This window comes from Acomys russatus, chromosome 18, assembly GCF_903995435.1.
Source record: "Acomys russatus chromosome 18, mAcoRus1.1, whole genome shotgun sequence".
In the NCBI taxonomy this organism is placed as follows: Eukaryota; Metazoa; Chordata; class Mammalia; order Rodentia; family Muridae; genus Acomys; species Acomys russatus.
Genome location: NC_067154.1, coordinates 7,978,506 through 7,990,534, shown reverse-complemented (window position 1 = coordinate 7,990,534; position 12,029 = coordinate 7,978,506). Strand labels below are relative to the sequence as shown.

Here is a 12,029-nt window from a genome sequence, read left to right as displayed (position 1 = left end):
AAGTGTATGCTTGCTGCCTTTTAGTGGCTTCAATGGAACCTTTGCTGGTTCCATTACTGCTCGGCATGTCCTAAGTCCCCCTGGTAGAAATTGATGCAGGACCCACGAAGGTTCACAAAGGCCCCTCAGTTATCCCAAGGTCATCATCTGTAGTGATGATGGTAGTGAGGAGAGTGCTGTCACAGGACACTCAGGGCCTAGGCACTGGGTGTGCTGTCTTCATCGCCTTCTCTAACTAGCTCTCAGCAAGACTGGTGAGTAACAGGAGCTGTTCTTGAGCACGTTCGAGTCCTGGGAAATGACGCAGATCACCCAGGGTACAGTGGAAGCCTCTGGAGGCTGGCGTTGGAGTGTTCTGTAGTTGAGAGTTGAAGACCTCAAGCCTTCTTTTCTAGAGTCTTCTGCAGGCTGTACTTTGTGCCTTACTGAGTCATGTCTACAGGGCACACACTAGCTGAGTGTAGGGTAGAGTGTGATTTCTCAGGACTTAGCGTGCCTCCTTACCATACTACACTCAGCTATCTGGGAGAGAGATGCACTCCGTTGCTCTTAAAGGCCACCTTAGCACAGGCTTCATAAGACCATCAAGCCCTTAAGCTGCAGTGTGAGGCTGTGCATTAAAAGACGCTCGCTTAGGAAAGTTCAGAGTAGCTGGGCACAGGCGTGCACGCTTGTAATCCCAACATGGGACAGCAGAGGCAGGTGGATCTCTGTGAGTTTGAGGCCAGCCTGGTCTACAAAGAGGCAGCCAAGGCCACACAGAGAAACCCTGTCTTGAAAAAAAAAAGTTCAGAGTTTTTCAGGATGATTTGTCTACAACTGGGTTCTGGGTCTAGTCCAGTTTTTAAAGTTTTTTTTTTTTTTTTTTTTTATTATCATTGGAAAAGTCATTCCTTTAAAAGGTTTTTTCTTTTTTTCTTTTTTAGATAGGGTTTCATTATATTGCTCACTCTGGCTGGCCAGAAAGTCACTCTTGACCAGGATGGCCTTGAACACACAAAGATCTGCCTGCCTCAGCCTTCCCAGTTCTGGGACTAAAGGTGCGGGCTACCCCTTGAATGTCTTCAGAGCAGCAGCAGCAGGGTGATGTGATTTAAAACAAACAAACAACCCCAAAAGCCTGTATGTCCTGTAAATGGGGAGGTTTCTCTTAGTTCCCTAAGTAAAGTTTGCATCCTTTCTCAGTTCTTTAGTTGTAGCTTTGAATGAGAGTGGCCCCATAAGCTTAGCCCCCAGATGTTGAGCTGTTTGGTGAGAGACACACTTCCTTGTACAGTGGATGGCAGGGCAACCTTGGCTTCCTCTTTCCATTAAGCGATGACTGAAACCCACCAGAGAACTTGCCAGAACAAATCCGATTTTTAATCTGGTGGGAAATGAGTAGTCCCCTGTGATTTCTGGGCAGCCCATTGGAGTAATACGATGCTGAGCTGGAAGCGCCAGGAATTCTCCAAACAGGCTGTCCTGACACACTGTCTATAGTAGCAAGCAGTCTTTTCTAGCTACTTTTAAAAGGGAAGAGTTTCAAGTTAGAGAATTTTGGTCTAGTCACTAAATATTTTGGCTTCTGTTTAAGGGAAGCAGATATTTAGAGCAGCAGTTGAAATTACTGACCCTCTTGGTGGAGGCGGGGGCCAGGGCCAGCAAGGGCTCTGTCCGTAGTGCTCCTCAAAGAAAGTTTTTCACCTTGGTGCCAACACGACCTATTCCTTATGCTGTGGTTAACAGGTGCTTTGTGAACTTGGCTTCCCTGGCAGTCAGTAGACTAGACCTCCAGGGAAGGTGGAGTCAGCATACAGCTGCAAAGAATGCTGGGCATTTTGTGCTGCAGCTGTGCCCAGGGTCCAGGCAGGCATCAGGCGTACAGCCTGACATCTGTCAGCTGTGGACTCCAATGGGCCCAAGACACTTGAGTGGAGAGGGATTATCTTAGTGGAGGACATGTGGTCACTCCAGGAGCAGCGCTCTTTAGTTAGTACGTGATGATTGACTGAAGGTGACCTTCATGGCCACTGTCTATGGAGCTGGCTTCACATGTTCTGTAAAAAAGGTCTTAGATCCACTGATAGTGCCTGGGCAGAGGCCCTCCATATGAGGTGTACAGTGACTGAGCTGTGGTGATGGGGGCTGTCTGCTGTCCCCTGGAGAGATGGAGAGTGTGAACATTCCCAGGCTGGAGAGATGGCTCAGTAAACACTAGTGCTTATTGCTGTTGCAGAGAACCTGTTCTGTTCCTAGCACCCACATGGTAGCTTACAACCATCCGTAACTCCTATTACAGGGGATTACATGTCCTCTTCTGGCCTCTGCAGGCACCGTGGACACACATGGTACACAAACATGGTATGCAAAACACACATAAAATGAATAAATCTTCACAAAGAAATCCAAAAGAAGAACATTCCCGGGCCAAGGAATGGGGTATCCAGTCTTCCCGAAAAGCTCCCCAATAGTTTGGGGACACCATTGTTATAGCTGTTCCACTGCACCTGGCTGCACATCAGTGGCTTTTCAGATCATTTCCCTTTGTATAAGTTATAGTTTTCACTAGCTGCTTCCAAGATTTTTCTTCACGTTTGGTTTTCTGTAGTTTAGTTTTTTCTCTTTTCTTTCTTGCTTTTTTTCCCCCTCCAGATGGCTTATTGCCTGGGACACAAAGGGAGAGTTTTTGGCTGTTGAATGGTTGCCCCAGTATTCATTGAGTTAGTGTTTGCCTGTCCCGCTAGAGCAGGGGCCTAGGTAGCCTGGGGTAGGAATGACGGAGGGGATTCGTTCATACTCAGCACACCAAGCTTCTTTCCTTCTCTGGACTTCCTAATGTTTTCCTTTTGGGGAATCCACAAAACCCTCCTAATGAGGAAGACTGGATGTTTTTTCTCGGTGTCCCAGTTGCCTTTTAGAGCCAGATCTGGGCAGGGTGTTGTCAGCCCTTGAAGCTTCATAGTCTCTTCATCATTTGCTTTCTTCCTGGCCCAGAGAGGGTTGCTTTGTGTAGCCCTGGCTGTCCTGGACTTGCTTTGTAGGCCAGGCTGGCTTGGAACTCACAGAGATCCTCCTGCCTCTGCCTCCCCGAGTGCTGGGATTGCATGTGCCACCGTGCCTGGCCGAGATTTTTTGTTTTTAATAATTTATTTGTATTTTATGTACACTGGTGTTCTGCCTGCATGTATATCTGTGTGAGTGTGTCAGATCCTCTGGAGCTGGATTGTGGACAGTTGTGAGCTTCCGTGTGGGTGCTGGGAATTGGACTTGGGTTCTTTGGAAGAACAGCCAGTGTTCTTAACCCCTGAGCCATCTCCTCAGTCCCTCTTTGTGGATCTGTAGGGATTGAGTCTGGCAGGAGCCCTTCCAGGAGCAGAAACCTCTAGCTCAGCAGTTCTGAACCCATGGGTCATGACCTTTCTGGCAAACCTCTAACTCCAAGAAATTTACATTATGATTTATAACAGGAGCAAAATTACAGTTATGAAATAGCAACAAAGGTAGTTTCATGTTTGGGGTCACCACCACATGAGGCACTGCATTAAAGGGTCGCAGTGTAGGAAGGCTGAGAACCGCTGCTCTAGAGTCTCTTTTTGACACTTACACCAAAATTTTTGGTTTCAGTTACTCCTGTTTACCTGTCTTCCTTAGTCGACTTTATTTTAGGTTGTAGAAAATAGTGAGGTGACCTTTTGGAACATCCAAAGACTCTTGGGATTGTGTGGGATGTTTAAGGTTGGGCTGCGGTAGAAGGGACACATCCTCCGCTGCTTTACAGTGTAGGGCCAAGAAAGCATTGTTGGTCCCAGGCTGTTTCCCACTGTCCTCTGCTCTCCCAGCTGGGGCTAGAATTGAACATGGAGACCTCTGCTTGGGGACTACATGCCATGCTCGAAGACACTGTTTCTCATGCTGTCTGTGCAGAGGAGAGAGGCCTGGGCAGGGACTGCCTCTGGGATCCTCCTTCCCTGGTCACTCTGGGGGCTGAGAGGCCATTACAAAGGCTCACTCCTCAGAGATGTGATGCACCATACTTTGTTAATCTCTTTGCACTCTCCTCTTTAAAATATCCCATGTAAGTTAGGTGGCCAGCCAGTCAGGACAAACCTCACAGCCCCAGAGTGAAGGCTGGCCGAAGGTGTGGCAGCATCATTGGGTGAGCTGTGCTTCTGAGTGGCTTGACAGTTTCCCTTTGTCAGTGTTCTCATTGAGAATGGGCTACGTGACTGCACAGGAAAATCAGGAAGCTGCCAGGAGTTGCAAGTGTAATATGGAGGCACAGTCTGCTTAGTTCTCATAGGCTCTCTTCACGAAGTGAGAACAGATCATTTAACATAAAGTAGAAGTAGACGTCAGGGTTTCCAGTTGTAATTTAATGCCTAGCTTTTCTTCTGTACCAAGCACAAATTTCCTGGAAAGGTGTAAGATTGCTTGTGAGTAAATAACATATAATGTATAAAAATAAAACCGTAAAGCAACTGTGCAAAGTATGAGGCTGTGTTAGTCTCAGGATGCAGTGGCTTTGAGCAGTCTTGCTGTGTAGAAAACAGGGCCTTGCTGTGAGGGCTGCAGCTTGCCCTTCCTAATCCAGCTGGCCCTGAGTTTCTATTCCTCCTGCCTCACTCTTCTGCATACAGAGGGAGGTGCCTGCCAAGCTCCGCTTGCTTGCTGACCGTCTCAGTGTTTGTTTTCTCAGTGCCCAGCGGGCCTTTGTGTGCATCATCTCCCTGGAGGCTGACTCTCTAGTTTGTGCCGTTTTCCTACTGCTTTCACAGGGCGCCTCAGCACTGCCTCGAAACGTTCAAACAGACCTGTCTCGTAAGTTAAAACTGTTTTACACTGCATTCGCCTCACAGTAAAGCAATGAATGAAACCCAGTTCCTTGTGTTGCTCTTCGCTCCCACCCCTTGCTTGTCTTTCTTTTGGCCCCTCCCACTCATTCAGTGAGTGAGCAAGTGAATGAGTGCCCTTTGGTGTTGATGCTCCTGTGGTAGAGACATGGATACAGCTTCCTAGGCGCCATGCTTTTCATCCCTCAGCTCTGTGGTCTGCTTTGAGTTCATGGAAGTAGCTGCTGCTGTTTCCATCGCTCAGCTGGTATGATGAGTTGGGTGTGTTGTCGGAGGGCGGCAGCTAGTAGGCTGGGCTGAGCCAGTGTCATAAAGGATAGCCTGTCAAGTGCAGTTAGGTTCTAGGTTAGGATTGCCGTCTTGGCCCACTGCACTGTGATGAGAAGAGAGGTGTGACGGGAGTCAGGGCTTCTGTGGAAGATGGTAACAGGAGGCCAGCTGACCTGGGACTGCGGCTAGGTCTGGGACTGTGCTATGTGAAGAAAGCAAACGTTACTGAGAGTTGCTCCAACTCTTTTTTTTTTTTTTTTTTTTTTGAGACAAGGTTTCTCTGTATAGGCTTGGTTGTTCTGGACTTGCTTTGTAGACCAGGCTACCCTGGAACAAACAGTGATCCGCCTGCCTCTGCCTTCCGAGTGCTGGGATTACAGGCGTGCGCCACCACGCCCGGCTTCCCTACCACTCTTTAACATTACTCGTTACGTATGTATTGGATAGAACAGGGCTGACTGGGCTCCTGTCTGTTCAACCATGTCCTCGCCCACACACACGTGTATTTGACAAGTGTGAGACATCTCTGTGGCAGGCACTATGTATTATTTCTCTAGTCAATGCCAACCTCTCAATTGAAGTAGTAATCTGAACACCTTCCTGGCACAATGTGAAGACACGGCCAGTTTTTTGGGGTTGGGGTGGGGGACGACTCTGGTGATTTGAAACAAAACATCAACAGAAATGGGAATGCTTTCTATGTTCCTTCTGGCGACCTGGTTCTCTGACATTTGCTAGAGGCGGGTGCAGGTCTGTGTGCGTGTGTGTTCAGGAATGACCCGGTCCTCCTGTCAGGATTTTGTTGCTGAAACCTACAGCTGTTAGATCAAACACAACAGTTTGCTTTTGTTTCAAGGTGTGGTTTCCCGTAGCTGAAGCTGGCCTGGGACCTGCTATGCATGTAGCCCTGAACTACATTTCTCCTGCTCCTGCCTCCCATGTGCTGGGGTTAAAGGTGAAGGCTTTCCATTTGCTTCTGAGTCAGAAGTCTCCCTTTCTTCCTTCTTGGGCTGTGGTGGTGGCCACTACTGCCTCCTCCTCCTCCTCCTCTTCTTTCCCGGTTTGGTTTTTTTGTTTGTTTTTTGAAACAGGGTTTCTCTGTGTAGTCTTGGCTGTCCTGGACTCGCTTTGTAGACCAGGCTGGCTTCGAACTCACAGCGATCCCCCTGCCTCTGCCTCCTGAATGCTGGGATTAAAGGTGTGTGCCACCACGCCTGGCTTGACTCCTTTTTTCAAGACAGGGTTTCTCTGTGTAGCCTTGGGCTGTCCTAGATTCGCTTTCTAGACCAGGCTGGCCTAGAACTCGCAGAGATCCTCTTGCCTCTGTCTCCCTGATTGCTGGTATTACCCTCTCTGGCCTCTTGACAGTCCTCTCAGGGATGGACTTAGTGAACATATGCATAGACCTGCTTGTGAATCCAGGCCAGAGCTGTCTGCTGTTAGAGCCCAAGCTCTGTGGTCTGCCTTACTAGATTTTTAAAGACTAAGGGGGAGCCAGGTGTGGTGGGGCACTCTGTTAATCCCAGCACTCAGGAGCTGAGGCAGGAGGATCTCTGTGAGTCTGAGGCCAGCCTGGTCTGCAGAATGAATTTCAGGACAGCCAGGACAAAGTAAACAGATGCTATCTTGGGTAGTGGTATGGGGAGAACAAGGCCCCGTGACTTGGCACACCTGTGAACTGCAATATTTGTGAATGAATTCTGTCTGTGCCCTGGGCCCATCCTCATCACTTCAGTTTTTCTTGTTTCTTGGTTTTGGTCTCAGAGTTTGCCTGTTTGGCTGGTGTTTGACTCCAGCTACTGCATACAACAGCGTGCTGTAGGGAGAGAGCGGAGGAGTCACCAGGTTTACACTATCCATCCTAGGTTGAATGGAATTGGCACTGCTTCTCAGAGAGGCTCCTCAGCCATGCTGCTCTCTGTGCAGCAGCGCAGCACCATCTCCTGGGGCTCTTGGGAAATGCAGCTTTAGCTGGTGGCTTGGAGGTTCTGTTTCCAATAGCCCATGCCTGGCCTTGCAGCTTGCCTTCAGCTCACGCTAAGTGCTCAGGCTCTGTAGATAATTCACAGAACCGATAATCTTAAAGAGGAGCTTGAGGAATTGAAGTTCTCCGTGTATATCTGCTGGGGCTGGAGAGGGGCCGCGTTCTGCAGAACCAGCTGAATGACAGTGCAACGAGTGGATGCGAGCTGTGTTAGCAAAGTGAGAGGTGCTGGGCTGTCTGAGTGAGTAGCCACCCTGTTCCATCCTGTCTCAGATGGCCACATGACCTTACCTGATAATATCTCTGAAACTGGCTGCATCTTAAAATGGATAGGATTTTACCATCACTAAACTTAGCCTTTGGAAGCCTGCCACTTGTGGCCACTTTCCCTATCATTAGGGAACAAAGGCTGCTTCATGTGTGTGTGTGTGTGTGTGTGTGTGTGTGTGTGTGTGTTTCTGTGTCTGTGTGTGTCCATCCCTGTTGATGTTACCGAGGATCCAGTCCAGGACCTCACACTCTAGCCAGGTCTTCTCTCCCTACCCTTATGTGCTCTGTTCTCTCTCCCTCTCTCAGTGTGGTCCTGTCTCTTTGCCTTTCTTTAGCCCAGTTTGACAATCTCCACCTGTTAAACAACCATTCCGTTTCCTAACCTAGAACTTGGCCTCTTTGTTCTGTTAACCACTGAATCTGAGCTTAGGAGACCTCTGGCTACAAGAAATCAGGGCTGGACTTGCTTTTCTCTTCTCTCTTTCTTCTCCGGTTAGAGCAGGTTTCTGAGTCTGCAGCAGTACACTACAGGCTTTCTCCGTGGTGAGGGCTGGAGCGCCCGTGGAGCTGAGGCCTGTCTAAAGCAGCATCACAGCTAATCTGTTCCTTTGCATATGTTTGTAATTGACATCAGTTTCTTATGGAACAGGGATTAATAACACATTTTCAATGGTGGCTTTGGTTTGAAGACATTTGCAAAATTGGCAGACAAGGGACTGGGAAAGCAAAGAGCAGGGTCTCAGAGGATCCCAACTCAAAGACCGCAGAGTCATGCAGAGATGCAAAGTAGTGCTCTCTCCAGAACTGCCCCACGTGGGAATGTCTTAACCCCTCCCCTCAGGTGAACCATCCACCTTCAGCGTTGCTGGGAGCAAGTCTTGATGATGTCATTGTCAGCACTTTGTTTATAGGACTGTACTAGTTACTTTTCTGTTGCTGTGATAAAGCAGTATGGCCAAGGCAGCTTATAGAACGATTGGGCTTACGGTTCCAGAGAGACAAGGGGCTATCGTGGCAGGGAAATGGGCAGCTAGTATGGCAGTCAGGGAGAAGCTGAGCACTCACAGACTGGCCCATAAGCAGGGAGCAGAGAGTAGACTAAAAATGGCCTCAGTCTATACTTTTAAAGCACGCGCCATTGACCCACTTCCTCCAGCCAGGCACACCTAAACTTCCCAGACAGCCACCAACTGGGGACCAGTCCTACAGGGACATCCAAACCACAGGTGCCTTAGCTGTTAGTCCAGCTAATGAGGAAGCCCCATTTTACTCTGAGAAAGCAAAGAGGGTCTCACAGGGATTCAGAAAGCCAGAATGGTCATCTCACTTCCATCATACCATCTGCCCTACCCGGAGGGTAAACCCCTCCTGACACCAGGTACCAAGGGTATCCCAGATGTAGACGTCTACACAGCGTGAGCCCAGCCAAGTCTCCTGGCTGAAAACATCTTTCCTTCTATCCTTCTACCAAATTACACTCCCCCTGAAGACCCAGCCCAGATGCCTTCCTGATCCTCAAAACAATCAGCCCTCTGTGCGCACACCTTTTGAAGAATGAACAGCTTTTGTATGCACACTGAGGTGCTGTGGGTGGTACATGTCAACACTGTAGGTGGGCTCTGCAGGGGTGAACTCATGCACACTTTCTCTTCCCAAAAGGCTCATCTCCTGAAAGCTTTAAAATTAGAGGTGGGATGGGGGGGGGGGTAGTGATGGCCAGAAATGAGATCAACTCACAAGTATTTCTAAGTGTTGTTTTAAAGTTTATGAGCAGTTGGGTGGATTCGAGCTAGGACCTGAATTCAGCTGTGTTCTGCCACCTAGTATTTTCTTGGGAAACACGTTTAATCTCCCAAGATGTGTTCATCGTATAAAATAGTCCTCAGTGTCTGTTTCATGAGAAAGCCAGTTAACAATGACTGATGGTCAGTGTGAGACCCTCCTGTGTGTCCTGCGTGGGAGGCAGTGTCACTGAAAGGCATATATTAGATGTCGCAAGCAAGTGGCAGGCTACCAGGCCACTAGTTGGTAAGACTTGGACTAAAATCACTTTGAGAATTCTTTGATGTAGCATTGATTTCTTGCGTTTTCTTCCTTCATTTCAGGTTGTCCGAACTGAGAAGAACAGTTTGAACAATCGGTTCTTGCCCTGGAACGAGATTGAGACAGAGGCCATACTGTCTATCGATGACGATGCTCACCTCCGCCATGATGAGATCATGTTTGGGTTCCGGTAAGGGATTGATTTTCAAATAACCAACTTGAACTTCTCAGCTGACAGCAGAAGAGAAACCATGAGGCCGCTAGGGCATCGAGGGATGTGGTTGGTCTCAGGTCCCAATCTTTGGGATAACTCTTCCTTGCCCTCTTCGGAGCTGCTCTGATCCTAGTAGGTTCTTCCTCTGGGGCAAGGGAGATGAGAGTCTATAACTGGCTGGGCCAGGGTTACTTCCCTCTCCTGGACCTGCAGCTCTGTCATCCTTAAACCCAGCCTCCTTGCCTGAGAATAGAGGTGAGGAAAGCAGCTTGTGTTGTAGGAGTGGGAGCTACTCCTACATGGATGGAAGGAACAGAGGGCTGTTTGTGAGGAAGGAGACAGTGCCAGAGTGCTGGCCCCTGAGATGTAAGTGGGGCAGAGAACATGGGTCCAACAGGAAAAGGGGAGGAGAAAGAAAGAGGTGGTAGCAGCAGCAGTGGAGGTGACACTAACATTTGTTAAATCCATGCTTTGTTGGGGATGACCTGACGACCTTGGCTTCTCTCACTGACACCCTTGAATTAGTTATTTAATTGTCTCTGTGATAAAATACCTGACAGAAGCAGAGTAGGGGAAGATATATTTAACGTGGGTTTTCCTGTCAGTGGGTGCTTGGCTTCACGCATGTGGACATAACAGCATGGTGATGAGACTGTGTGGAGGGGAGGCTCTCTGTGTCGTGCAGACAGGAAGCAGAGAAATAGACTATTATGGGAAGGGGCCCCCAGTAAGCTTGCTCTTCCAACTAGGCTTTCCCCATCTCCTAATAAAGCCATCTCATTACAAATCCATCCAGGGATGAGTCCCCTTATGAGGTCAGAGCAGTCACAGGCACCACCCAGAGCCGTGTCTAATTGATTTGCTGAACAAGGTGAGCTGTTCCAGCCCTAGGGCCTGATGCAGAAGTTGTCAACGTGACCTACAGGAGTGAGTTGAGATAGCAGAGACTAAAGCTGTAAGCAGTGGCAGGCAGCTGGGATGAATTCGATGCCTGCTTCACTCCCTCCCCCACTGTGCTGGGCTGCTCTCTCAATTCACTGTGCAGGTGCTCTGGGGGCTTGGGTGTCCCAGTGAGGCACACACTGTGTGTAGGAGAATGAAGTGGGACATCACTGAAGTGTGGGCCCAGGTCAGTGTGTGAAATGTCCATGGGAGGTCAGTAAAAATACCGGAGGGTGAACATTTAGTACCTTTTCAAGAAGTTGGCATTTACCGTGGCACCCAAGGGTCACTGTTGAAAATGTATTATTGATCCCTATTCCATCACAGAAAATGTTGTCAGTTACAAATGTGTGTGACGTAACAAATTGGTTGGAGTGTTGATTTAGACTTGCCTCAGTGGTAACACCCAAGGGCAAATGTTTTTCTTGAAATTAAGTTTTGGTTACATAGCCAGGTGTGGTGGCGCACCCCTTTAATCCCAGCACTTGGGAGGCAGAGGCAGGTGGATTGCAGTGAGTTCGAGGCCAGCCTGGTCTACAAAGTGAGTCCAGGACAGCCAAGGCTACACAGAGAGACACTGTCTCAAAAAAACAAACAAAACAAAAAAAAAGTTTTGGTGACATTTGTGGAACATAATTTATATATAATCCCATTCATACATCCAGATATAGAGTTGGGTAGATGTTTGTGCAGTCATTCCAGCCCATTTTAGAAAACATTGTCACCTGGTGGTGGTGGCGCACACCTTTCATCCCAGCACTTGGTAACCGTATCCATCAGCAGTCACTCTGTTGTCGTCTGACTCCTGTAAGTTCTAGGCAACCGCTGCACTTGACATCTGTAGTTACCTGTGGTGGACATAAGCGGCCTTCTGTGGCTGGCTTCCTTCACTCAGCCTATGCTTCCAGGGCCATCTGTCTTGTAGCATGCAACTGTGCTTCCTTCCCTTTGTGTGGGTGTGCCACATGTTCTTTTCTCATTTGTTTAAAGACCGGGTCTTACTATGTCTCTCTGATTGGCTTGGAACTTGCAGTAATCATGGCATATGCCTTTAATCCCAGCATTTGGGAGGGGGAGACAGAGGCAGAGAGCCAGAGGCGTCTCTGTGAGTTCGAAGCCAGCCTGGTCTATAGAGTGAGTTCCAGGACAGCCAGGGGTACACTGAGAAACCCTGTCTCGAAAAACCAAAACCAACCAACCAACCAACCAAAGAAACAAACAAAAGAAGGTATACACCAGTAGGCCTGTGTTGTCTTTCTCAATTTCACTAATGGACATTTGGGTCTTCTTGGCTGTGATGATACAGTGTTGTACTGTGCTCATCCTATGCATGTCTGGATGGAAACATTTCTCTTGGGTACGTACCTAGTGGTACATTGACTGGACAGAGGGTAGATGTTTTGATGTTTTGAGGGCCTGCTAGTCTGCTTTACCCATATTCTTGTCAGTGCATACATTTACTGACATTTTATTT

General features: G+C 48.5%; 1 protein-coding gene across 6 annotated transcripts in view; it reads left to right on the top strand.

The window, feature by feature from the left end:
* Positions 1-12,029, top strand: part of Extl3 (exostosin like glycosyltransferase 3) — an 88,910-nt gene that overhangs the window by 64,987 nt on the left and 11,894 nt on the right. For all 6 annotated transcript variants that reach the window (XM_051160718.1, XM_051160719.1, XM_051160717.1 and 3 more), the window contains one exon: positions 9,462-9,589. In XM_051160718.1, the coding sequence (XP_051016675.1) occupies positions 9,462-9,589 (128 nt within the window). The remainder of the gene's footprint in view (positions 1-9,461; positions 9,590-12,029) is intronic.